This window comes from Carcharhinus amblyrhynchos, chromosome 4 (genome assembly GCF_965287045.1).
Source record: "Carcharhinus amblyrhynchos chromosome 4, sCarAmb.v2.hapA, whole genome shotgun sequence".
NCBI classification, from domain to species: Eukaryota; Metazoa; Chordata; class Chondrichthyes; order Carcharhiniformes; family Carcharhinidae; genus Carcharhinus; species Carcharhinus amblyrhynchos.
In genome coordinates, this window is record NC_137327.1 from 78210258 (window position 1) to 78238108 (window position 27851).

At 41.6% G+C, this 27851-nt stretch overlaps 1 protein-coding gene across 2 annotated transcripts; it reads left to right on the forward strand.

Moving 5' to 3' along the window:
* The first annotated feature begins 5078 nt into the window (after positions 1–5078).
* LOC145342136 (serpin H1-like) lies at positions 5079–26554 on the forward strand. 2 transcript variants are annotated; one of them, XM_080187392.1, is made up of 6 exons: positions 5079–5192; positions 10156–10223; positions 20781–21394; positions 21511–21609; positions 22832–23064; positions 25537–26554. In XM_080187392.1, exons 3-6 carry the CDS (start codon positions 20812–20814, stop codon positions 25834–25836), a joined length of 1215 nt encoding a protein of 404 aa, XP_080043518.1. In that variant the 5' UTR covers positions 5079–5192; positions 10156–10223; positions 20781–20811; the 3' UTR covers positions 25837–26554. The 2 variants fall into 2 exon arrangements, with proteins under 2 accessions (XP_080043518.1, XP_080043520.1); XM_080187394.1 differs by lacking the exon at positions 10156–10223.
* The last annotated feature ends 1297 nt before the right edge of the window (positions 26555–27851 follow it).

Sequence of the window (27851 nt, forward strand, 5' to 3'; positions counted from 1 at the left end):
GGGGGGGAGGGGGAAGGCAGGGGAGGGGGAGAGGGGGAAGGCAGGGGGAGGGGGAAGGCAGGGGGCGGGGGAGGGAGGGGAGGGGGAGGGGACAGGCAGGGGAGGGGAAGGTGGGGGAAGGCAGAGGGGGAGGGGAGGGAGGAGGGGTGGGGTAAGGGGGGAGGGGTTAAGAGGATGGATGGAGGTAAGATGGAGGAGCGGATAAGGGGGAGGGGAGTAAGGGGGGTAAGAGGGGGAGGGGATAAGAGGGAGGTGAGGGGGAGGGGATAAGAAGAGGGAGGGGATAAGAAGGGGGAGGGGGTAAAGGGAGAGGGGGGTGGGATGGGGTTGGCGTGGGGGGGTGCGGGTCGAGCAGAGTCGGGGCAGGGGCAGGTGGGGTGGGAGCGGTGGGGATGGGGTGGGGACAGGGGCAGTGGGGTGGGTGCAGGTGGGAGTGGGGGGGAGTGGGTGCAGCGGTGGGGGGGGTGGGGTTGGGGGTTGGGGACAGGGATGGGTGTGGGGGATGGGGTGGGTGGGGGAGTGGGTATGGGTGGGGGTGAGTGGGAATGGGTGGGGGTGAGTGGGGGCCGGGGGGTTGATGGGGGGTGGGTGGGGTTGGTTGGGGGGTTGGGGTGGGTGGGGTTGGGGGAGGTGCTGGTTGCAAGAAGACCTTAGTTTTCTGGGTGTTTAATCAAAGGTCCATTTTCTCATATGCTTCAGAGAAGGTATCAAGAATGACCTGGAGCTTTGTTGCTGAGTGAGCGTGCACAAAAGCATCACTCACATAACAATTCTTAGTGGCTGAGATTGCAGTGAGATTGCAATGTTGTAAATGATCTCTTTCCCTGTGGGTAGTTGTTCATGGTGAGGTGCAGTATTGCAGCAAATAATATGGAGAAAAAGATTGGTGCAACGGCACATTCTAGTTGTCTTCACTGAGATAGGGACTGTGGTACTGGGCTGGCGAGGATCTCAGCTTGCATGTCATGGTGGAGTAGGTGGAGGACAGCCATATTTGAGCTAAATATTCCATAAGCCTTCATGACTGACAGAGTCAAAATCTCTGACCCTAACCCTAATGCAGTGTCAAAAAAGGCCATGGTGCTGTTCTTCTCATTTTTCTTGGATTTGCCACAACAACCACTACCACACAAATGTTGGTCATGGGGAAAATGCTACAATCCATAATTGAATTGATTGAATAGCAGAGCATTTCGAAAACAGTTGCAAGATCAGACAGAATCAGCATGGATATATATGAAAAAGAAATCATGCTTGACAAATCTACTGGAATTCTTTGAGGATGTAACTCGTAGAGTTGATAAGCAGTGGACGTCGTTTAGGTTGACCTTCAGAAGGCTTTTGACGAGGTCCCACATAAGAAATTAGTGTGCAAAATTAAAATGAACATGCCAAATTTCCTTAGCTTTCTGAGAAAGTAGAGACATTGGTGGGCTTTCTTAACTATATTGTAGGAATGGAGGGGCTGAGACAGGTTGTTGGTGATCTAGACACCTAGAAATTCAAAGCTCACGACCATTTCCACTTTCCACTTCATCAGGAGGCCAAAAAGGGGACACGAGATTGTTTTGGCAGATAAGGCAAAGGAAATCCAAAGAGCTTCTACAAATGCATGAAAGGCAAAGAGTAACAAGGGAGAGAGTAGGGCCTCTTAAGGATCAACAAGGTAATGTATGTGAGGATCCACAAGAGACAGGCAAGATCCTAAATGAATATTTCTCATTAGTATTTACTGTTGAGAAAAACATGGATGTTAGGGAACTTGGGGAAATAGTGATGTCTTGAGGAGTGTACGTATTACAGAGAAAGAGGTACTGGAAGTCTTAAAGGGCAACAAAGTAGATAAATCCCCGAGACCTGATAAAGGGTATCCCAGGATATTGTGGGAGGCTAGGGAGGAAATTGCAGATCCCCTAGCAGAGATATTTGAAACATCGATAGTTACAGCTGAGGTGCCTGAAGATTGGAGGGTGGCAAATGTTGTGCCTTTTTTAAAAAGGGCTGCAACGAAGAGCCTGGGAACTACAGGCCAGTGAGCCTCATATGTGTGGTGGGTAAGTTGTTGGAAGGCATTTTGAGATACAGGATCTACAGGCATTGAGAGATGCAAGGACTGATTAGGAACAGTCAGCATGGCTTTGTGAGTGGAAAATCATATCTCACAAATTTGATTGAGTTTTTTGAAGGGGTAACCAAGAAGGTAGATGAGGACAGTGCAGTTGATGTTGTCAACATGGACTTTAGCAAGGCCTTTGACAAGGTACCGCATGGTAGGTTGTTGCATAAAGTTAAATCTCATGGGATTCAGGGTGAAGTATCTAAATGGATACAAAATTGGCTCTTGACAGAAGCCAAAGGATGGTTATAGAGGGTTGTTTTTCAAACTGGAGGCCTGTGACCAGCAGTGTGTCTCAGGGATCAGTGCTGGGTCCACTGTTATTTGTCATTTATTTTAATGATTTGAATGAGAATATAGGTTGATAAATTTGCAGATGACACCAAGATTGGTGGCATCGTGGACAGTGAAGCAAGTTATCTCTGATTGCAACGGGATTTTGATCAATTGGGCCAGTGCGCTGACGAATGGTAGATGGAGTTTAATTTAGATAAATGCGAGGTGATTCATTTTGTTAGATTGAACCAGGACAGGACTTACTCAGTTAATGATAATGGGGAGAGTTACAGAACAAAGAGATCCCAGGGTACAGGCTCATTGGTTCTTCAAAGTGGAGTCACAGGTAGACAGAGTGGTGAAGAAGGCATTCAGCATGTTTGGTTTCATTGGTTGAAACATTGAATACAGGAGTTGGGACGTCTTTTTGAAGTTGTACAAGACATTGGTAAGGCCACACTTGGAATATTTTATACAGTTCTGGTCACCCTGTTATAGAAAGGATATTATTAAACTAGAAAGTACAGAAAAGATTTATTAGGATGCAACGAGACTTGATGGTTTAAGTTATAAGGAGAAGCTGGATAGACTGGGACTTTTTTCTCTGGAGTGTAGAAGGCTGAGGAGTGATCTTAAAGCGGTATATAAAGTAATGAGGGGCACAGCTCAGCTAGATAGTCAATATCTTTTCCCAAAGGTAGGGGAGTCTAAAACTAGAAGGCACAGGTTAAAAGTGAGAGGGGAGAGATTCAAAAGTGTCCAGAGGAGCAATTTTTTTCACACAGAGGGTGGTGAGTGTCTGGAACAAGCTGCCAGAGGTAGTAGTAGAGGTGGGTACAATTTTGTCTTTTAAGAAGCATTTAAACAGTTACATGGGTACGATAGGTATAGAGGAATATGGGCCAAATGCAGGCCACTGGCATTAGCTTAGGGGTTTACCGAAGAGGGCGGCATGGACAAGTTGGGCCAAAGGGCCTGTTTCCATGCTGTAAACTTCCATGACTCTATGATTTTATCCCCATTGATACAGGCAGGGATATGTCCTCTACTACGCTTCCTGAAGTTGACTGTTTCCTTCGATTTATTGACATCGAGGGACAGATTATTGTCGTTGCACCATTTCACCAGATTCTCAATCTCTTTCCTGTACTCTGCCTCATCAGTGTTTGAGATCTGACCACTATGGTGGTTTCCTCAGCAAACTTGAAAATGCAGTTGGAATGGAATTTGGTCACACAGTCATAAGTGTATAAGGAATATAGTAAGACTAGACAGGGCAGAAAGGAAGTTTCTGATGGCAGGAAAGTCCAGAACCGAGTGTTACAGTTCAAAGATATGGGGTAAACCATTTAGGACTGAGATAAGGAGAAATTTCTTCACCCAGAGAGTGGTGACCCTGTAGAATTTGCTACCACAGGAAGCAGTTGAGGCCAACATTGTATATCTTGAAGGAGTTAGATGTAGCTTTTGGTGCCAAAAGATTAAAGGATATGGGGTAAAGTGGAAATATGTTACAAAGTTGGATGATTAGCCATGATCATAATGAATGAGTGGAGCAAGCTAGAAGGGCCAAATGGCCTATTTTCCAGCTCAATTTTCAATGTGAATATCAGTGGTGCCTCGAGCTGAGGCAAAAAAAACTATGACAACCGGAATGAACATTCACAGACCCACATTCCTAATACCTGAAGACCTGAAGCTACCCTTCCCACGATAAATGATATCTCTGTTTTTAAAAATACTACATTTGGTTTGTTATGGTGTCTACCACTTCCATTTTTATCATGTATGATGTTAAAATGCATTATGTTGGTTGACAAGTCAATATTTATATTGCGGGATGTAAAGAGTCAATCTGAAAAGTAACTCACTATAGATGAAAACTTAAGACTGTTAACTGTCGGCGTGGCAGTTCCAAGCATGAGGTTTGGGGGAATGTGCTTTTCGTGGAAGTCCTGTTTAAGTGGGGGGCTCGAACAGATGGAAAAACATTATTCTTTTTTTCCAAAACAAAACCCCAGCACTACATTATCGTAATTTTAAAGCCTGGAACGTCTTATTTATACCCCATCGATCTGAGCGCTTTTCAGATACGGTATCGTACCAAATGTTGATTTACTGAAGGCGATGCTGCTGAGTAATAAGAAAACTTTTTAAAAAAATAAAAAAGGTCGACAGCCTTGATTTGAAACACCACTCTGACTAGTGTAATAAACAGGAACTGATACAAATCAGTAACTTTGGAATAAATAAAACCCTGCATTTGAACATATTTGCTAAAACTAAAAATGTAGTGTTGGCAATCGTGTTATTTTGAATACCAGAATAAAACAAATAACAAATGTCGAATGATTTTTAATTGAAGTCGTTCCGCTTCTTCACCCCCGAGCTTTCCATTAAAAACCGATTTTCAGAAAGTTTTCAGGTTTTTCCACAACTATTTATGTAAATGAATGCCAACGCTTGACGCTTCATAGAATAGGAAGCACAAAATCTTTTTGTTCCAGTAATGTTGAATGTTATGCATTTGGTTCCTCATTAAGATTATTTTTCCCAAATCACTTATAAACGGGATCCATATACTGTACTTCTTTCCATGTGGGCGGTGCTGTGGGCTCGGGTTTCACCAGACGTTCACAAAATTCATTCTGGAACTTTCCTTGGGTTGGTTATATAATGGGACAGTGGTATTCTGTCTGCTTGCACTGATTGAGTCGAGAGAGAGAGAGGCAGCAGCGGGAGCGCTGTGTGGGTGAGACCTGATCCTGAGTCCGACCTGAACCAAGCTGAGAAAGCAAAGGTAAGACTTCCTCACTTACCATTTGGCACAGCAGCAGAGAAAACCCGATAAAGAAAAGAGATTCCATAGTCGCGGCACCATTGATATGGGATGGGAGGTAAATTTTCGAAAAGTCCTTTAGTGGAGAATTGTTGGCTGTCGCTAGAAGCTATTGGTTAAGTTCTATAGTTCTGATGTCTCATCCACTTGAAAGAAATTGCACTAATATATCCTACATGAGGATATTTGAAACATTACTTAATATGTGGGAATATTAAAAGTGAAAAAGAAGACTAAAACGCCAAGGGCAATGGGAGACACCAGATAATATACTAACAGCCACTATTAAAAAGTGCACATTCACTGAACACAAAGACCAGTAGAGACTGCCACGCAGGCAGCCTACACTGCGAGAGGGGGAGGGAGAGAAGCAGAAAGACTGGGGAAAGATCAGATTGTCACACACTGCTTGAATTCAGGGAGAGTTGCTTACACTGCCAGCGTGGACAAAGCTGACAGAAATCACGCCAAGAAAAATAGAAATCAGGATTTCCTTTGCCATTTTTTAGCTGAAATCACAAGCGGGTTATAAAAGGAATGCATGAAAAAGATGGCTCGGCTGACGAAGAAGCCAACCAAAATATCTCATTCTTTGCAGTCGGGTTTTAGATGATTGAGCTTTTTTTTTGCTCGGAGCGAATCCACTGATTTTTCAGAAATTTTCTCGGCTCGAGTTTGCATTCGGCAATTAGAAGGGTCTCCTAATAGGAGGTTATTTTTCTCGTCCTTGCTTAAGAAGACCGTTCGACCATCTTGCCTGTGTCGGCGGGCTAAGATCTATCCAGTGAAATCCTGCTTCCCATCATTTTATCCATAGCCTTGTTAAGTGCAAATCTATTTAATTTCTAAACGCGACGAGAGATTCTCCCACTCTTGTAGGCAGTGCGCTCCTCCCCCCAACTCACTCTCCCCACAAACTCACCTCGTTGCCCCAACTCACCTCCTTCGCACAATTCACCTCCCCCCACTCACCTCGTTCCACTCACCTGGCTAAAAAGGAAGTTCACTCCAACACCTTCCTAATTCGTTTACCAATAACTTTAAATCTGTAGGCTCTGATTATTGATCTCTCTGTAAAGAGAAATATGTCCTTAGTACTCACTCAATCTAAGCCCTTCCTAATACTTCAATTAAATCCAGCCCCTTTTCTTTTTAAAGAAATATCCAATCTTTCCTCACAGCTAAGATTTTCCAGTCGTGGCCTCCCGTGTACCCTCGCTTTCTAATGTGATGACCAAAACAATACTCAGTACTCGAGATGTAACCTAAGAGTGATTTATATAGTTCTAGCGTAACCTCCTTCCTCTCCCTAAAATAATGCAAATTACTGAAGATGCTGCAAATCTGAAATAAAAACATAAAGTGCTGAAAAAATTCAACAGGTCTGGCAACATCTGTGAAGAGAAAAAGTGTTAACACTCTACACAAATGCTGCCAGACCTGCTGAGTTTATTCAGCACTTTAGAATAATTGAAGCTACCTCCCACTCACCCTGATCTCCCCATCCCATTCAACTCCTCACTTGCCACTCCACCCCTATCAGCAGCCCCCAGTCGTTCCTCCCTCTCCCGCCTTTGGCCCCCCTACCCCTCCCCCCACCCCTCCCCTCGCCCCCCACCCCCTCCCCTCCACGCCCTCCCCCACCCTCCCCTCCACCCCCCCGTCCTTCCCCTGCCCTCACCCATCCTTCTCCTCGCGCCTTCCCTTCCCCACACACCCCCATCCCCCACTTGCCTCCTCCCCCTCCCTTCCTCTCACACCGCTCCCCAAACCCTTCCCTCCCACTCACCCCTCTCCGTCACCCCCTTCCCACACCCTGCCCCCACTCAGACAGCTTGAAACAAATTTGAATTCAGGAGAACGCTTATCCACCACTATCGTTTGCTTCTTGTCAGCTTAATATTCTCCCTTGGATTCCATAGATTCCTGACCAGTCTGTCATGTGGGATCTCGTCAAAAACCTTGTTAAAATCCATGTAGATTACATCGAAAATGCTTTCCTCCTTGTTACCACCTCAAAAAATTAATTCAAGTTAATCAGACATTCCCTTAACAAATACTTGCTGATCAATCCTTGCCTTTTAATACCATCTCTCAAATTTTTTTCCCCCAATAATTTGCCTACCTCTTTGGTTAGGCTGAGAGACCTGTATCTATCCCTGTTCACTCTTAATGGTCAAGCCTATGTGCAACAACACTAGGAAGAGCACCTCTGCAGCTGCTATTTGTTTCTTCAATGCAGTCTTGCTTTCTGTCATTGAATTATGCCTTTCTTACAAGTTGGTGTCTTTTAACTGTCATCTTTACAATGTAATCACTTGATGAAAAAAATACAGCTACTCAGAGAGCAAAGGTTTCAACAATCATGCTCTAGGAATGCAATAATATTTGCTTTCTCCAGCCACCAATTAGTCTAAGTGAGAGCCAGTCTTGGAACTGAAAGCTGTATGCTCTTCAATGAGGCATTTCACTATTGCTAAAAATCAATAAATAAGTATTTTCAATAAAATATTTGAGACAAAAATCAACATCTAATATCGGGCTCAAAATCGTAAACCTGAGTGTCCCATTAACCACAAAATGGGCTGTATTGGAACTCCTGTACAATGGTCTTGGTAAGTTGTTCAACTTGCTCCAATGAATCAAAATAAAAATATAGTTTAATAGTTAAAGTTTAATTTCCGTATTCCTTCATGAGATATGGATATCACTGGCAAGCCAGCATTTCTTGTCAATCCATTGAACTGAGGGCAGTTAACAATCACATTGCTGTGGCCATGTAAAGGTGGCAGGCTTCCTTCTCTAAAAGGCATTAATAATCAAATGAGTTTTTACATCAATCAATTATAATTTCATGGCCATCATTACTGAGAAGGGCTTCTAATTCCAGATTTATTAACTAAGTGTATTTAAATACCACCAATTGCCATGGTGGGATTTGAACCTAGGTCTCTAGAGGATTAGTTTAGCCTCTGGATTTATAATCTAGTGACATTGCCATTACACCACCATCACATCACTAAATTGTTGTGAAACTGGTCTATTTGCAAAGTTAAACCAGCCAGAGAGTAAAATGTCATGCACTGACCATCTTGGTGGGACAGTCTGCGCATGTGTTGGTGACTGCAGAGTAGGCTGAGTGCATATGAACTTTAATGTCAGTTTTTAATGAACTTTTTTGTCAGAGATTGTGCCATACCATCAAATCAGCACAACGGCACAGCGGTTAGCACTGCTGCCTCATGGCACCAGGGACCTGGGTTTGATTCCCGGCTTGGGTTACTGAATGTGTGGAGTCTGCTCGTTGTCTCATGTCTACATGGGTTTGCTTTGGTTTCTCCCGCAGTCTGAAAGACATGCTGGGTAGGTGCATTGGCCATGCCAACTTCTCCTTCAATGTACCTGAACAAGCGCTGGAGTGTGGTGACTAGGGGATTTTCACAGTAACTTCATTGCAGTGTTAATGTAAGCCCACTTGTGACTAATAAATAAATTTTAACTTTTAAAAATCTTTATTATTCATCCCAAATAACTTGAGTGAAAGTGATTCAACTTTTTAATGTGACATAAATATGTAATCCAAGTTTAGCAAGCATAATGCTGTACTTTTAGAATGCCTGTATACATTGAGCTTGCTTAGTAGGCTGATGTCTCTCTTACATGAGAGACATGAATGGAGTATGCCACAACCAAGCTGTTTTTGGTAATTCTGCAAGCTGCTTGGTATATGTTGTTCAATACTTAGCCACTGACCACAAGTAATAAAACAGGAATCCAAATGTGCCTAATTGCATTCCTGATTAGTATACTGTGACTGTCATTGGACCGTAATCTTGACATATACACACACACATTAATGTTTTGTGCAATGTTGCCACAATGGTAAGATGAAAGAAAAAAACATTTAATTGTTCTATTAGTACTTTGCTTTCTTAGCCACTAAACTTAAAAAGATTTTTGTTGGTATGATGGTAGGTCTTTGTTACAATGAAGTATGCTTGCCTGTGTTCTGGACGTATGTAAGATGTTTTCATTAAATATAGTGCATATGCTTAAGGTAGTTAGTAATTTCTGTTGGACAACCCTGAGGTAGAATTATTTAAGTCCTACAAAAATATGTCATAAATGATTTAGATGATTAATTGTTTGAAAGGCCCAGCCTCCACAACATTCTGGGGTGGTATGGTGGCACAGTGGTTAGCACTGCTACCTCTCAGCACCAGGGACCTAGCTTCGATTTTGGGCTTTGGTGACTGTATGGAGTTTGTATTTTCCCACAAAAAGAAGTCCCCGTGGCTGCATGGGTTTCTTTCAGGTGCTCTGGTGTCCTCCCACAGTCCAAAGATGTACAGGTTAGGTGGATTGGCCATCCAAAATTGCCCCTTAGTGACAAGATGTGTAGGTTAGGGGATTAGTGGAATAAATGCATGGGGTTACGGGGATAGGGTGGTGGACCTGGGTAAGATACTCTGCTGGCAAGTCAATGTAGACTCAATAGGCCGAATGGCCTTCTGCATGATAGAAGTTCTATATTTCAGTTTCGAAGAGAATTTCACATACCAACAAACCTCTGGGAGAAAAGGTTTCTCCCCAACTCTATCTTAAAAGGGAGACCGTAATTATTAAGGCATGCATATATTTTAATTATGAATCAGCAATATAACTATGTTTTAAATAATTTAGCGTTATAAATTGATTAGATTTGTCAAGAATTATTGTATTCAGTAGAACACCAGACAATTATGAGATGATTGAGATCTAATTTAACTGGAATCCAACCTGCCTAAAATACACTTGTAAAAAATTAAAGTTAGGAGTTGGTGAGTCCATTCCTGTCCCTCTCCACACAATAGGATGCATTGTTATGATGGAGAATAAATGAATAAACTGTATAGCCTTCATTTGTATTTGTTATATCTTTCAGAATGAACTTGGCAAAGATGTACATCCCTTTGAAAAGATTTCGTGACTGCAAACTTTCGGTTACCCTATGTACGGGTTTGATTGTTGATGTTTTAAGTAGTGACAGTATCATAAAGATCAACCATCAGTTTTTTAAATTGATGGTCTCTAAACCATACAACACTTTACTAGCTATACAAAACAAGGCAGCTTTTTCACTAACCTGGAGCTTTTAGAAGCTGTTAGTCCCAATCTACCATACTTAAATTTCTCCCATTGTTTAGTGAACAGAAGTTGGAAGCATAAAATTTTTTGTGTGTTCAAGGCTAGCACTCACTGAGAAGGCTGTGGGTTCAAGTTCCACTTGAGCACAAAGTTTAAGCAAACACCCTGACATAGTTTTATAGGAATGTTTTGTTGCAGCGAGATGTTTAAGGCCCCACCTTCCTTTTCAGCTAGATATAAAAGGTCGATTTTGGAAAAAAAACACCTAAAATAGATTATCCGGTCATTGTTACATTGCTGTTTAAGTGATGTGGATGTGTGCACATGTGTTTTTTGCATTTCATACTCTGCGATTCAAAATTACTTCATTGGTAAGGTATTTGGAAATCCTGAGGTTGAGAAGAGTACTATATTAATATCAGTTTTTTTAATATTTTCCAAAGAGCTGTCGCTTTCTGAAACTTGTGAATAGATTTATGATTAGTTCATTTGTTGTTGTCTTATATAAAGGGCAGTTTTCTTGAAGGTTAGTATCAGAAAATGTTTTGAGATTATAATGGACATATTTGGGTATGAGTACACTTTTTGAACAATTCTGTCATTACATTTGAGGAATTTGAAAAAACAGGTTAAATCCAACCCAGCTTATTATTAGTCTACTCTCAATTATCAGTATAGTGATGGAAAGGGTAACCAAAAAGTACTATCAAAGGATACTGGCTTCACAATAACCTGCTTACTGATGCTCAGTTTGGGTCTGTTAGGGTCACTCCACTCCTGACTTAATTGCAGCCTTGGTTTAAACATGGACAAAAGAGCTGAATGCCGGAGGTGAGGTGAAAGTAACTGGCCATTACACTAAGACATAATTTAACTGATATATGGCATCAAGAAGGCCTAGCAAAACTGGAGTCGGGAAACGCTCAGCTGGTTGGAATCAGCTGGTGGGCGGCACAGTAGCACAGTGGTTAGCACTGCTGCTTCACAGCTCCAGGGATGTGGGTTCAATTCCTGGCTTGGGTCACTGGCTGTGTGGAGTTTGCACATTCTCCTCGTGTCTGCATGGGTTTCCTCCGGGTGCTCCGGTTTCCTCCCACAGTCCAAAGATGTGCAGGTTAGGTTGCTTGGCCACGTTAAAAATTGCCCCTTAGTGTCCTGAGATGTGTAGGTTGGAGGGATTAGTGGGTAAAATATGTAGGGATATCGGGGTAGGGCCTGGTGGGATTGTGGTTGGTGTAGACTCGATGGGCCAAATAGCCTCTTTCTGTACTGTAGGGTTTCTATGATTTTTATGATATCTAGCACAAAGGAAGATGGTTGTGTTGATTGGAGGTCACGTGCCTTAGTTTCAGGACATCACTGCAGGAGTTCCTTTGGGTAGTGCCCTAGGCCCAACCAACTTCAGCTGCATCATCAGTGACCTTCCTTCCATCATAAGGTCAGGAGCAGGGCTGTTGACTGCACAATGTTTAGCAACATTTGCAATTTTTCTGATACTACAGTCCAAGTCAAAGGCAGCAAGACCTGAACAATATCCAGACCTGGGTTGACAAGTGGCAAGTAACATTCAGAACATTGGATGGCACAGTAGCACAGTGGTTAGCACTGCTGCTTCATAGCTCCAGGGACCTGGATTCGATTCCCAACTTAGGTCACCGTCTGTGTGGAGTTTGCACATTCTCCATGTGTCTGCATGGGTTTCCTCTGGGTGTTCCGGTTTCCTCCCACGGTCCAAAGATGTGCGGGTTAGGTTGATTGGCCATGCTAAAATTGCCCTTAGTGTCCTGAGTTGTATAGGTTAGAGGGATTAGTGGGTAAATATGTAGGGATATGGGAGTCGGGTCTGGGTGGGATTGTGGTTGGTGCAGCCTCGATGGGCCGAAGGGCTTTTTTCTGTACTTGTAGGGATTCTAAGTTTTAAGTTCCAAGTTCTAAAACACAAATGCCAGGCAATGAACACATCCAACAAGAGAGAATCTAATACTGCCCATTGACATTCAATGATATTGCCATCACAAATCCCTGGCTGTCAATATCCTGAGGGTTACCAATCACTACAAACTGAACTGGAATAGCCATATAAATACAGAGGTTTCAAGAGCAGGTCAGAGGCTAGGAATGTTGAGTAACTCACTCCCCACAATCTACAAGGAACAAGTCAGGAATATGATGGATAGGTGTAGCTCTAACAACATTGAGGAAGTTTGACAGCATCCAAGACAAAGCATTCTGCTTGATTGCTACCCTTTCCCAAACATTCATTCAATCCACTACTGACAAACAATTGTGGCAGTGTGTACCATCTACAAGATTCACTGCAGGAACTCACCGAGGTTCCTTAGGCAGTACATTCCAAACCCACATCTGCTACCATTTAGAATGACAATGGTAACAGATGCCTGGGAACACCACCACTGGATTTTCCCCTCCAAGCCACTCACCATTCTGACTTGGAGATATATCGCCATTCCTTCACTTTTGCTAGGTTAAAATCCTGAGTTCCCTCCCTGACAGCACTGTGGGTATACCTAACCTGAGAGACTGCAGCAATTCAAGAAGGCAGCTCACCAGCACCTTTGAAAGGGCAATTAGGGATGAGCAATAAATGCTGACCTAGCCAGTGATGCCCACATCCCATTAAAAAAAAGAATGGAAAATAAATCTGCACTATTCTTATTAGGGCTGATAACATTCATATAAAATGTGAGGACCAATAGTAATGAACAGTGAGAATAGATTGCAAACCCCAAAATGGAAGGAGATAATCAGTCTGATCCACACGAGAGCCACAAAATTCAGGTAAGTTCTGCCTGGCCCTATAAACATTTTTTTTATTGCTAATGTAATGAGTTTTATTTCCGATGCAAAAACTTTCCTGGTAAGTATCAAAAACTAAAAATTACTGTTGACAATAACGAATGTTTGGTGCATCCCTCTGCTGTTTTTGTTGAGTTGTGCGCATGCTGTTATGACCTTGACCAGTAACTTTAAAAAAACAAAATCCAAAATCCCAGTTATTTACTAAAAAGACTGAACACAAGATTCCATTGTTTTAAACAGAAGAATGTTTACCAGATAAGAGCTAAATAAAGCAAATTTTACTGTCTTAGATAATATGCAATGCTTTAATATCCAGAACTGACATAAGTTAAACATAAATTAGGAAGCAAGTAGTGGTTGTTAATAAACTAAAACTTTTACATTAAATGACATATACAACTAAGATAGATCTTACAAAGCAGCTCAGTGGCCCAGCAGTCCACATAGTATATTGGTCATCAGACATATTATTAGTTTCTCGCAAAGAATTTCAGCTCCCTTTAGTGTTTAGCCTGATCCAGAGTGGAAAGCAGTCTACTACCAACCTGAATTTCACAGGCATGATCTGTGCCAGGAATGGCACATGGCTGAAAAACTGCTTAATTTAGTCTGGATGGCGTAACTCCACTAATGTTATTTTCAAGTAACAGAAATAACTGCAACAGATTAGCTTCTGGATCTAGACTTTTGTTCTCTTCAGTTTGCCTGTACTGTACCACTGGACTCATTAACTGCTAGTAACGAGCTTGGATTTGTGTCCTTTTATGCCTTCTCAATCAGGTTCAATCTTCCTGGAAGTTTTTGTTTCCAATCATATTTCCATAGAAACTATGAGGTTCAGTTTCCTTCCTCTGTTTCCCTTTTTGGTTTCTGTCTGCCTCAAAAAGTACAAACTTTGAAAGCACAGATGCCATTACTAGCCGGATTTTGCAGTGGTATTGGATGAAAAACTCCAAAAATTCATTGTCTCAATACTTTGCGCTGCCCTTATTAAGGCTCTCAATGTCCACACAAAATATGGGAATTAATTATTATATAATAGATTACAAACTCTAAAATAATTTATGTTCTTATGAAAAGAGGCAGTCATTCACATCCACGGGAGATCACAAAATTAAGATGACCTCTGTAACTGACAGCAAATTTTAGAATACACACACATGCAATTAAGTGCAGAAGTCTAGAATTTGCTGTCTGATTCCATGCATCTCCAGAGGGTGTAGTGCTGAAGTTACCCTTGACTTAACGGACAGGAACTTCCACTCTTACGTTGCGAGTCTAGCTGTAATAATCTCTGAAACATTTGCATTTTGCTTCATGAATTATTTGCTGGCCTGTAAATAGAATATTTTTACCTGAGTAGAATGTCAGAGTTCTCCATTATGAAAATATATTTCACAGTTACAAAATGTTTGCTAAAGTTATTTTAGCTTCTACTTTATCCCATGTGCATGTCATTTATTTCACTGTCTGTAAAATTAAAAAATTATAAATAAAGGATTACAGTCATTTTAATATTTCCTTTTTTTTGTCTGTGAGAAAACGTTGTGATCGGCAGCTTACTCTGCCTGAGGCCTTCAAGGTTGCTGGATGTCTGTAGGTCTAGTGAAAATTGATGGGCAATGAAAGTCATCCAAGTTAATTTCTTCCCTCTTTCATGGGATGTGGGGGGTTGCTGGCAAGGCCAGCATGTGTTGTCCATCTGCCCAAAATTACCCTTGAACTGAGTGATCTGCTAGGCCATTTCAGAAGGTAGTTAAGAGTTGCTGTGGGCCTGGAGTCACAGGCTTGGAAATATTTTTAAATACTGACCAGTCCACTGACTCCAAGCATCCACTGCTTGGAGTCAGTGGACTGGTCAGTATTAACAAATTTGCGATCAGCGTGAACCAAGTACGCCACTATAGTAACTGACTTCATTAGTAAGAGTGTAGAAGACTGTGTCAAAGAAGCAAATCTGTGTGTTCCCCAACCAGAAACTATAGATGAACAGGAATATCCACTGCTTGCTGAAGTCTAAGTCTGAGGCATTCAAGTCAGGCGACACTAATCTATACAAGAAAGCGAAATACGATCGATGGAGATCTGTCAAAGGTGCCAAAAAAAGTACCAGACCAAGCTGGAGTCCCAGGCTAGCCGCATAGATGCCTGCTGACTATGGCAAGGACTGCAAAACAAAACAAGCTACAAGTGAAGGCGTGTAAAATTGTCAGCTCCAATGTACCCCTCCCTGATGAGTTCAATGCATTCTATATCTGTTTTGAGCAAGAGGTCAGTGAGAGCATGCCTTCCACCCTGGAAGCCATGGATGAACATGTATCTGAGGTCACCATTCTAGACGTCAGAGCAGCTTTCTTGAAGGTCAATCACGGAAAGCAACTGCCCTGGATGGAGTACCCAGATGAGCACTCAGATCCTGTGCAGATTAGCTAGCAGGGGTATTCACAGACATCTTCAACCTCTCTTTACAACAATCTGAAGTCCCTATCTGCTTCAAGAAGATGACCATCATCTAGTTCCAAAGAAAAGCCAAGCAGCGTGCCTTAATGACTATCATCCTGTGGCTCTGACATCCATCATTATGAAGTGCTTCAAAAGGCTAGTCATGGCATGAATCAATTCCAGTCTCCTGGACTGCCTGGATCCACCAGTGTTCGCCAATCGCTGCAGACGCTATTTCCCTGGCCCTGCACTTAACCCTGGAACACCTAGATAACAAAGACACCAATGTCAGACTTGTATTTATTGACCAAATCTCAGCCTTCAGCATTATTATTCCTATGAAACTCATCTCCAAACCCTGTAACTTGGGCCTCAGCTCTTCTCTCTGTGACTGCATCCCAAGCTTTCTAACTTACAGACCACAATCAGTAAGGACAGGCAACAACACATCCTCCACGATCATCCTCAACACCTGTGCCCCATAAGGCTGTTCTATTCCTTTTACACCTATGATTGTGCAACCAAATTCCCTTCCAACTCGATTTTCAAGTTTGCTGATGACACCAATGTAGTGGATCGGATTGCAAACAATGACGAGACAGAGTACAGGAATGAGATAGAGAATCTGGTGAACTGGTGTGGCGACAATAATCTCTCCCTTAATATCAACAAAATGAAGGAGATTGTCATTGACTTCAGGAAGCGTAGAGGAGAACATGCCCCTATCTACATCAACAGGGATGAAGTAGATATGGTCGAGAGCTTCAGGTTTTTAGGTCTCCCCATGCAAATACTATACCTAAGAAAGCCCATCAACACCTCTACTTCCTCAGAAGACTAATGAAATTTGGCATGTCAGCTACGACTCTCTCCAAGTTTTATAGATGCACCACAGGAAACATTCTGCCTGGTTGTATCACAGCTTGGTATGGCTCCTGCCCAAGAAATGACAAAAGGTCATGAACGTAACCCAATTCATCATGCAAACCAGCTTCCCATCTATTGACTCTGTCTTCACTTCCCGCTGTGGAGATGCCAGCATTGGACTGGGGTAAACACAGAAGTCTCACAACACCAGGCTAAAATCCAACAGGTTTATTTGGTAGCAAAAGCCACTAGCTTTTGGAGCGCTGCTCCTTTGTCAGGTGAGTGGGAGTTCTGTTCACAAACAGGGCATATAAAGACACAAACTCAATTTACAAAATAACGGTTGGAATGCAAGTCTTCACAGGTAAGCAAGTCTTAAAGGTACAGACAATGTGAGTGGAGAGAGAGTTAAGCACAGGTTAAAAAGATGTGTATTGTCTCCAGCCAGGACAGTTCATGAGATGTTGCAAGCCCAGGCAAGTCATGGGGATTACAGATAGTGTGACATGAACCCAAGATCCCGGTTGAGGCTATCCTCATGTTTGCAGAACCTGGCTATCAGTCTTGGCTCAGCAACTCTGCGTTGTTGTGTGTCGTGAAGGCTGCTTTGGAGAATGCTTACCCGAAGATCAGAGGCCGAATGCCTGTGACTGCTGAAGTGTTCCCCAACAGGAAGGGAACACTTTTGCCTAGTAATTGTCAAGTGGTGTTCATTCATCTGTTGTTGTAGCATTGTCATAATGTTGTCAGAACATTGGGGAGATCATACAGACACAATGACAACAGATGAATGAACATTGCTTGACAATCACCAGGCAAGAGTGTTCTCTGGGGAACACTTCAGCGGTCACGGGCATTTGGCCTCTGATCTTCGGGTAAGTGTTCTCCAAGGCGGCCTTCACAACACATGATAATGCAGAGTTACTGAACAGAGACTGATAGCCAAGTTCTGCAAACATGAGGACAGCCTCAACCGGGATCTTGAGTTCATGTCAAACTATCTTTGATAGCTTTGATCTTTGGGTCCTCACTGTCCATGGGGATTGTGCCAGAGGACTGGAGAGTGGTGAATCCTCTGGAGAGTGTTCCTCTCTTCAAGAAAGGAAATAGGAATGACCCTGGTAATTATAGGCCAGTTAGTCTTACTTCGGTGGTTGGTAAGTTAATGGAAAGGGTCCTGAGAGATAGGATTTATGACCAATTGGAAAGATGTAGCTTAATCCAGATTGACAGCGTGGTTTCGTGAGGGGTAAGTTCTGCCTCATAAATTTGATTGAATTCTTTGAGGAGGTAACTAAGTGTGTTGACGAAGGTAGAACAGTTGATGTCATATACATGGATTTTAGTAAGACGTTTGATGAGGTTCCCCATGGTAGGTTCATGAAGAAGGTAAGGAGGTGTGGGATCGAGGGAAATTTAGCCGATTGGATAAGTAACTGGCCGTCTCATAAAAGACAGAGGGTGGTGGTGGAGGGAAAATTTTCAGACTGGAGGCCAGTTACCAGCAGTGTACCACAGGGATCAGTGCTGGGTCCTCTGCTATTTGTGATTTTCATCAATGACTTGGAAGAGGGGTCTGAAGGGTGGGTTAGTAAATTTACTGATGACACCAAGATTAGTGGAGTAGTGGATGAGGTGGAGGGCTCTTGTAGGCTGCAAAGAGACATTGATAGGATACAGAGCTGGGCAGAAAAGTGACAGATAGAGTTTAACCCTGATAAATGCTAGGTGATTCATTTTGGTACAACAAACTTGAATGCGGATTACAGGGTCAACGGCAGAGTTCTGAAGAATGTGGAGGAACAGAGAGATCTCTGAAAGTTGCCACTCAAGTGGATAGAGCCATGAAGAAGGCTTATAGTGTGCTGGCGTTTATTAACAGGGGGTTTGAGTTTAAGATTCGCAGGGTTATGCTGCAACTGTACAGAACCTTGGTGAGACCACATTTGGAATATTGTGTGCAATTCTGGTCACCTCACTATAAGAAGGATGTGGAAGCATTGGAGAGTGCAGAGGAGATTTACCAGGATGCTGCCTGGTTTGGAGGGTAGATTTTGTGAGGAAAGGTTGAGAGAGCTGGGGCTTTTCTCTTTAGAGTGGAGGAGGATGAAAGGCAATTTAATAGAGGTTTATAAGATGGTGAGGGGGATAGATAGAGTGGACATGCAGAGACTATTTCCCTGGGTGGATGTAGCTGTTACTATGGGGCATAACTTTAAGGTTCATGGTGGGAAATATAGGAGGGATGTCCAAGGTAGATTCTTTACTCAGAGTGGGGTGTGGAATGCACTGCCTGCTGTGATACTGGAGTTGGACACTTTAGAAACTTTCAAGTGGTTATTGGATAGGCAAATGGAGCACACCAGAATGATAGGGAGTGGGATAGCTTGATCTTGGGTTCGGACATAGCTCAGCACAACATCGAGGGCTGAAAGGCCTGTACTGTGCTGTACTATCTATGTTCTATCTGTAACCCCCATGACTTGCCTGGGCTTGCAAAATCTCACTAACTGTCCTGGCTAAAGACAATAGACATTTTAACCTGTGCTTAACCCTCCCTCTCCACTCACATTGTCTGTACTTTTAAGACTTGCATTCCAACCATTATTTTGTAAATTGAATTTGAGTCTTTACATGTCCTGTTTGTGAACAGAACTCCCACTTACCTGACGAAGGAGCAGCGCTCTGAAAGCTAGTGGCTTTTGCTACCAAATGAACCTGCTGGACTTTACCCTGGTGTTATGAGACTTCTTACTACACTTCCTGCTGCCTCGGCAAAGCAGCCAGCATAATTAAGGAACCCACGCATCCTGGACATTCTGTCTTCCACCTTCCATCAGGGAAATGATACAAAAGTCTGAGGTCACATACCAACCAACTCAAGAACAGCTTCTTCCCTGCTGCCGTTAGATTTTTGCATGGATCTAACTTGCATTAAGTTGATCTTTCTCTATACCCTAGCCATGATTGTAACACTACATTTTGCACTCTCTCAATTTCTTTTCTCAGAATGATATGCTTTGTCTGTATAGCATGCAAGAAACAATACTTTTCACTGTATGCTAATACATATGACAATAATAAATCAAATCAATTCAAAAAGGTAAGGAAGGATGATTTCCTTCTGGAAAGGGCATTTAGTGAACCAATTGGGCTTGTAACAATAAGTGATGATAGTTCTCTTGGTTATCATTACTGAGACTAGTTTTCAATTCCAGATTTTGTTAATTGAATTTAAATTCCTCCAGCTGCCATGGTGGGATTTGAACATATTTCTCCTGAACATTAGGGCCTCTAAGTTATTGATCCAGTGTCATTATCACAACACCATCATCTCCTCCTACTTTTGCGCTCTAATTGATGAATCATTATTTTAACTTAATTGAGCAGGACTCAACAACAAAGCCAACGGTTTCTTTTTGTAGAATCTCTACAGTGCAGAAAGAGGCTACTTGGCCCATCAAGCCTGCACCAAAACAATCCCACTCAGGCTCTATCCTCACAACCCCATCTATTTACCCTACTAATCACTCTAATGCCAAGGGGCAATTTGAGCATGGCCAATCAACCTAACCCACACATCTTTGGGCTGTGGGAGAAAAAGGAGCACCTGGAGCAAATTCCACACAGTCATCTAAGATCGGAATTGAACCCGGTTCCCTGGTACACTAAGGCAGCCATTATGCTGTCCTTATTCATATATACATCTGATAACTACAATCTTTACTGGAAAACAACAGTGATTTTCTTGTCAGGCCAATCCAGCAAAGAAGCAGATCAATGCCAGAAGCAGCCCAGGAAGGCAACATCTAACTTTTTAACTTATGTTGTGAAGCCAGACCCACACGGAAAGTTTAGGCCTCAGCTGCCATGGTCTCACTGTTCCTGTCTCCCATACCCCACGTGCACCTTGCCTCCACCCCAACGTATGTTAGGACTCAGCTTTCCTTCAGTGTAGCTGCTATTTGAAGGTATCCTCCAGGCTGCACAGTTTTCAATCATGTCCTGTTTAGAACAGCTGGGAAATTGGTGGTGGTGGTGGGGGGTCTTTCGGGTGAAATTGGTGGTGGCATGAGATCAAGCCATAACATTTGGGTGGATGTCATGGTATTGTGAAATTAACCTGATCGTGTGGTTTTCCACCAGAAATCTGCTGGCAGTTAAAATCCTAGGCCTTTCTGAGAAAGCATTCCTTTTTCCAAATCTTAAATATTCTTAATACTTTAGGATAGGTTGTATGCATTGCTAAACTGTGTTCTTTGAAATAATTGTATTTCATTCTTTATCCAACAGTTCTACTGGCTTGTACTTACTGGACAAAACCATGGAGATGAAATTAGTAGTAGTCAGCCTGCTATTTGCTGTGGTAACAGCAGATCCTATGGTGTTGAAAGAACATGGTTCTATGCTAGCAGACAGCACAATAAACTTGGCCCTTGATCTCTACAAGACCATGGTCAAAGACCGGAAATTGTCATCTGAAAACCTTCTCTTCTCACCGCTGGTGGTAGCTTCCTCCTTGGGAGTGATGTCTCTGGGTGCCAAAGATAAAACTGCCAAACAGGTGAAATCCCTCCTTAACATCAACTTGCGTGATGATGTTTTGCACCCTACTTTCTCAGAATTGTTGAATGAGATCAGCAATGAGACGACTCGCAACACCACTTGGAAGATTGGCAGCCGCCTTTATGGACCAAGTTCAGTTACATTTAGGGATGACTTTGTTCAGAAAAGCAAGGTACACTACAGACATGACCATTCCAAGATTAACTTCAGGGACAAGAGGAGTACAATCCAATCCATCAATGAATGGGGCTCTCAGACAACAAATGGAAAATTAGGAGAAATCACAAAGGATGTGTCTAATGCTGATGGTGCCCTTTTTGTTAATGCCATGTACTTCAAACGTGAGTATTGTAATTACTGGTAAAGGATTTGGTATTAAATGATCATAGTTTTCATATGCAAATATTCAGTTAATATGCATTTGACCATAAACTTAATTTTTAATTTTCTTTTACAGCTCACTGGGACGAAAAATTCCATGAAACCATGATTGATAAAAGAGGCTTTATGGTAACTAGAACCCATACTGTGTCCATACCTATGATGCACCGTACAGGCAAGTGTGAGAAATTTGTAACATGTTTTTGAGTCATACAGCCCAGGAAAGTCCAAGGTTTAACCCTTGAGCTTCTAGCTTGGATGACTTTAGGGGCGTTAGGCTTGACTTCAGTATTCTAGGTTTCAGGAAAATCCTCAGAGTCTGTGTTTCTGACTGCTATAGAGTGACTTTGACTGGAATTGTGTTTGGATGGACATCAGATGAGGAAAAGATTAGGCTTGACTCTGATGTTCTCCATAATTTGATAGCCTTGGATCAATCACAGTCAATGTTAACATACGCATGATGGCGACTTGGGCAAGATATCAAAGGACACTAGACAGCTTTCAAATCAGACTCCAGTGATAAAGCCACTGCTTTCAATGGAGAGTAAACTTTCAGAAATGGAGAAAAATATATTTTTGGAGGAAAAAAAATTCCATTAAACTTTTCTTCAAAGATTCTCTAAATCAAAGATTCTGTAAAAATCTAAGTTCCCATGGCGAAAGCCCACAAATGCCTCTACTTTCTCAGAAGACTAAGGAAATTTGATATGTCAGCTACAACTCTCACCAACTTTTACAGATGCATTATAGAAAGCATTCTTTCTGACGGTATCACAGCTTGGTATGCGTCCTGTTGTGCCCTAGACTGCAAGGAACTATAAAAGGTCGTGAATTTAGCCCAATTCATCACATAAACCAGCCTCCCATCCATTGACTCTGTCTACACTTCCCACTACCTTGGCAAAGAAGCCAGCATAATTAAAGACCCCACGCATCCCGGATATTCTCTCTTCCACCTTCTTCCGTTGGGAAAAAGTCTGAGGTTACGTACCAATTGACTCAAGAACAGCTTCTTCCCTGCTGCTGTCAGACTTTTGAATGGACTTACTTTGCATTAAGTTGACCTTTCTCTATACCCTAGTCATGATTGCAACATTCTGCACTCTCTCGTTTCCTTTTCTACGAAGAGTATGTTTTGTATAGCACGCAAGAAACAATACTTTTCACTGTATGTTAATACATGTGACAATAATAAATCAAATCAAATTAAATTGCAATGACATTAAAATATTAATACAACACATTTAAAAATAATTATTAAAACTCTTTCATTGTTTTAGATTTGTAGATCTTATAATAGTCATCTATTGGGGTCTTTAATCTCAATGAAAATTTAGACATCCGCGTTGAAATTCTTGTCATCTCTGATATGTGACTACTAATTAATTTTTCAGGACTGTATAATTATTATGAAGATGAGGTTAATAAGGTTCAAATTGTTGAGATGCCTCTGGCACACAAATATTCCAGCATGATTTACATAATGCCGCGTCATGTAGAATCTCTGGAGAGAATAGAGAAGTTATTGACAAAGGAACAACTCAACACTTGGTTTAGCAAGCTGCAGAAACGTGCTGTTGGTATGTCACTTCCCAAAGTTAACATTGAGGTCAGCCATGAGCTACAGGTAAGAATTGCAACTTATCAGCTTTCAAGTAACTGAGGAATTAAGTTGAAGAAAAATGCTTTTACTGAGTATTTCAATTCATAGGTAACTTGTAATCATGATGTACCTTCTGTTAACTTCAATAAGGAATGAGCATAGTTGACTGAGGAAGAATTTTAGTTTCTAGTTTAAGTTTAGCCATTCATCACCAACTATGCCTGTAAAACATAAAACACTATTGGGCCTTGCTCTTCTTTGTTAAATTGCTCCCTATTCATGCATCATCCTGGAGAGGAAAGCTAACCTCAAACTTCTTTTTCTCGACTACTAACTGTTTTTCTTTACCTTCTCCACTCTAACCACAAGTTGAAGGAGCTCATGGGTGTCTGTCACTAAGATAAAAACCAATTGCTCAGCTACCTTTTGTCACAATCCTCCAACTCCTTGACAAACTCTCCCAGTGTTCACTTGTGTGAACCCACATTTTCTTCTAACTTTTTTCCTATTTTCCCTCATTCTCTCCTAGCTCATAATTGTTCATGAAATTCTTCCTTAACCCCTTTCCCACTAAAATATTGACCACCAAATATCTCTTCCTGAACTCAGGGTTCCTGGTCCTCAGACTAGCTGACAATGTGTTTTTCTCCCCAAAGGTACTGCCTCCTTCTTTCCCAAAACCACCAGTATCATTTCGCACCTCAGAAAAAAACTTCAGCCCCCTTGATTTGGAAACTTTGAAACTTTTGGACTTGTTGTCAAATTGCACCCCCCAAAAAAAACAAACCCCATGTTTTAATTTCTCAATCAGATTTCTCATCCTGCTGCAACACTGAAATGATCCTCAAAATTGCATTCTCTCTACTCATCCTTTCTTGACTTGTCTGTAGCCATTACATGATATTATACCATATTCCATCAATTTGGAAGCATTTAGATGAGCACTTGAAATGCTATAGCATACAAGACAATAGACCAAGTGGGATTTGAATGGATAAGTGCTTGATGGCCGACAAAATTTGCTGAAGGGCCTGTAAAACTCTGACTCTATGGCCTCTCTTCAACTGTCAAGCTCAATGGGACTGCCTTTCCTTGGTTCCATTCTTGCTTGTTCAGCCATAGCCTAAGCATCCCCATTTCTTATCACTTCCTGATCATCTCCAGTGGAGATCTATCTTAGGCCTCCTCCACTTCATATATATGTTCCCCGTTGGCTCAACATCTGAAGATATGGGCTTCATTTCCATATATACACAGACCTTTCTCAATCCCTCTGTTAATTTTGTGTTTTCACACTGCTTGTACAATATCCAGCCCTGAATGATTCACAATTTCATGCAGTCTGAAGCCACTGGCTCTGGTCCTTGCCACAAACCTAATGGCATCACCTTTAACTGCAACCCCTCTTCATCCCACCACAGCCTCTCTCCTCCCCAACCCACACATCTCCAAAAACTTGTCCATCACTCTATATCCCCCTCCTTTTTTAATATCCTCCTTAAATCCACCTCTTTGACCAAGCTTTTAGTCACTGTTTTAAGAAAGATCTTATAGAAAAAAGGGCAGAAGGATTTAAGGAAGGAATTATGGAGATTTGGACCCAGATGACTCAAAGCATAGCTGTCAGAGCAGAAGGATGTTTCTATCCAACTCTTAGTAGGCCCAAAGGTCAACTGATTTTCACACAGCCCTTTTGACACCTGACTCACAAAAATTATCATACAAATCTTCTATCTGCCCAATGAATCAACATTTACACTGCAGATTTGATAAAGGTGTCATTTCGTCCTGGTAATAGTATCAGCTTGCTTTGTTAAAAAATTCAATCTCAGTATATAAGAAAAAAGATTAGCGGTGCAATAAATATATTGGTCAGTTTAACTGAATCTCACTGGTCTACAATAATTTTCCAGAATAGAAAACTGTTAGCATTGCAAGTCATTTTTGATAGAACCGTTGCAATGAAAGGATATTTATGGGGATTTTCACAGTAACTTCATTGCAGTGATAATATAAGCCTATTTGTGACACTAATAAATAAAATATTGCATCTTGTCTTAGCTGAATTCAAAAGTCATTGAGATGGAAGAAATGTGTTTAACTAATCTGTTGCTGAATCTGCATATTGATATTTTTATTCTCAAAGTCACTACCATAAATAAATTCGTGTAGCTTTTAAGGTACTGAATTGGCAACCCTGCAGTGGTGAGTTAAAATGATCATGATAAATCATGAAATTGAATTTGAAATCAGGTCATTTATTGCTTTCGTACCATCTGAAAAATAAACATGCAAGTTGTTGGATTGTGAAAATCCAGTTGGTTACAAATGAGTCTAGCCCATACCCTATGGTTGACTCTTCATAGGAAAAAAAATGAAGATCTAAAGAAAGTGGTGTTAAGATATTGTGCAGCAATAATTTGACAGACTTTTTACATAAGTAGTTTTGCTTTGGTAGTTTTCATTTTTTAAAAAAAGCCTTCTATCATTTCTTAGAAACATCTGCAAGAGCTGGGTCTGACTGAAGCCACTGATAAAAACAAAGCCGATTTTTCAGGGATCACAGGCAAGAAGGACCTACACTTGTCCAACATGCTCCATGCTACTGCACTTGAATGGAACACTGAAGGAAACCAGTATGACACAGACTTGCATACTCGTGAGGAATTGAAATCACCCAAGCTCTTCTACGCAGATCACCCCTATATCTTTCTGGTCCGAGATAACAAAACCAAGTCTATACTTCTTATCGGCAAGTTAGTCAAGCCAAAAGCCAATAATCACGATGAGTTATAAACTTGAATTGTACAAGGTGCAATAATGTTCTTTATGTATATTAATGACCTCACATTTAGATTACTTGTGACATGGGGATGGTGTAAGAATTATTTTTGTTATGTGATTCCATAAAGTTGACCTTGTGGGGGCGGGAAAGGAATGTTGCTTGTGCTGAATTCCAATTGCTGTGATTAGGTGGATGGTTGACAGAACAGCCTATCAAATACATTTTGTTTTATTAAAATTAAGGATATTAAAATCCAAGTCTATCAACTGCATCTGTGATATCAGAATTTAAGGAAATCAGAGATCACAAATAAAAAACCTGTTATATCATAGGATCAATCATTGCACACACATTTCTATTCTCTATTTCTGTTGTTTTTTCAGTTTAAACATCTTTGTAGATTCTTAAATTTTTTTTGTAAGGTCAGAATTTATAATCTGTATGTTTCACGCTTTCAATTCACGTAAACTAAATCATAGATATTTTAAATCATACTGATCTACAACAACACATACTACCTACTTGTGCATGAGTGTGTTTAGAAAGTGAGGTTGTTAATGTCACTGCAGGGAATAATATCTTACTTCTATGCAACATAGGCTGTTCAAAGTGAGTACAATTTTTCACCAATCAGTGTTACATCTATTTTTGTATATTTCTTGGTGAGCTGGATCATCCTGAATAACCTTGTCTTATTTCTACTGTTCTTAATAAAAGGAATAAAAAATATTACCTCCCTCCAGTTTCTCTGTGTTAAGAATCAAATGCATCCTCTGGGTGTAAGGTAATCTTGCCTTAATTTTCTAAGCAACACCTATAAAAGATGCAACATGTATAAAATGTCCCACTAGTCACTACACCTCCCAAGAGAAGGTAAATTTTATTGACAGTACCATAAACTTATAGGAATTTAAAAAAATATTTGGGTGTTTGGGACTGTTTTGGGAAATTGGAGGACAAAAAGCTAATTCAGAGCTATGCACTTTTGTGTTATTTCGTTAGCTTACTTCAACAAGAGTCACTGGTCCTGGTTGCTTGGCAGGATATCCAGAAGGCTTTCTGATTGTGAACAGCGAGAGATAAAACACACATTGGCAGTTAGTTTTGTTTGAATCAGAAAAATCTACAAAACCAACAGTAACTTAGATAGTGCCTTTAACATAATAACATGTCCCAAAGCTCCCTACAGGAGTGGTACAAAGCAGAATGAGACAATGAATCAGGAAGTTACATTACGGCAGAAGGCCAAAAGCTTGGTCAAAAACAGATGCTACTGGCTGAGCAAATATAGTATCAAGTCTCAAATGCCAGGTTAAAGTCCAACAGGTTTAATTGGCAGCACAAGCTTTCGCAGTCTTGCTCCTTCATCAGGTGAGTGAGGAGTTGTGTTCACAAACAGAACGTATACAGACACAAACTCAATTTACAAGATAATGGTTGGAATGCAAGTCTTTACAGGTAATCAAGTCTTAAAAGTACAGACAATATGAGTGGAGAGAGGGCCAAGCACAGGTTAAAGAGGTATTATCTCCAGCCAGGATAGTGAGATTTTGAAGATGAACATCTTGCCAAGACCATCCCCACACCCCCACTTCTTGCCTTCAAACAGCCGCACAACTTCAAGCACACCATTTCCTGCAGCGAACTACCCAGCCTTCAGAAACTGTGACCACAACACCATAGCAACTCTGCAAGATGTCCCGAATCATCGACACGGATGCCATCATCTCACACGAGAACACCACCCACCAGGTACCACACACGCAGAAAGGAATGTCCCAAGACATGGTACATTGGGAGGACCATGCAGACACCACGACAATGGATAAATGAACACCGCATGACGATCACCAGGCTGTAGTGTTCCCGTCCAGTTGGGGAACACTGCAGCAGTCACGGGCATTCAGCCTCTGATCTTTGGGTAAGCATTCTCCAATGCAGTCTTCACGACACACAATGCAGAATCGCTGGGCAGAAACTGATAGCCAAGTACCACACATAAGGACAGCCTCAACTGGGATCTTGG

Bases quoted from the DNA above. Each gene is read 5' to 3' on its own strand.
- LOC145342136 (XM_080187392.1), top strand. From the start codon at position 20,812: ATGGAGATGAAATTAGTAGTAGTCAGCCTGCTATTTGCTGTGGTAACA. The intron at 21,395-21,510 runs GTGAGTATTGTA...TTTCTTTTACAG, and splicing joins TAATGCCATGTACTTCAAAC to CTCACTGGGACGAAAAATTC. The intron at 23,065-25,536 runs GTAAGAATTGCA...ATCATTTCTTAG, and splicing joins AGGTCAGCCATGAGCTACAG to AAACATCTGCAAGAGCTGGG.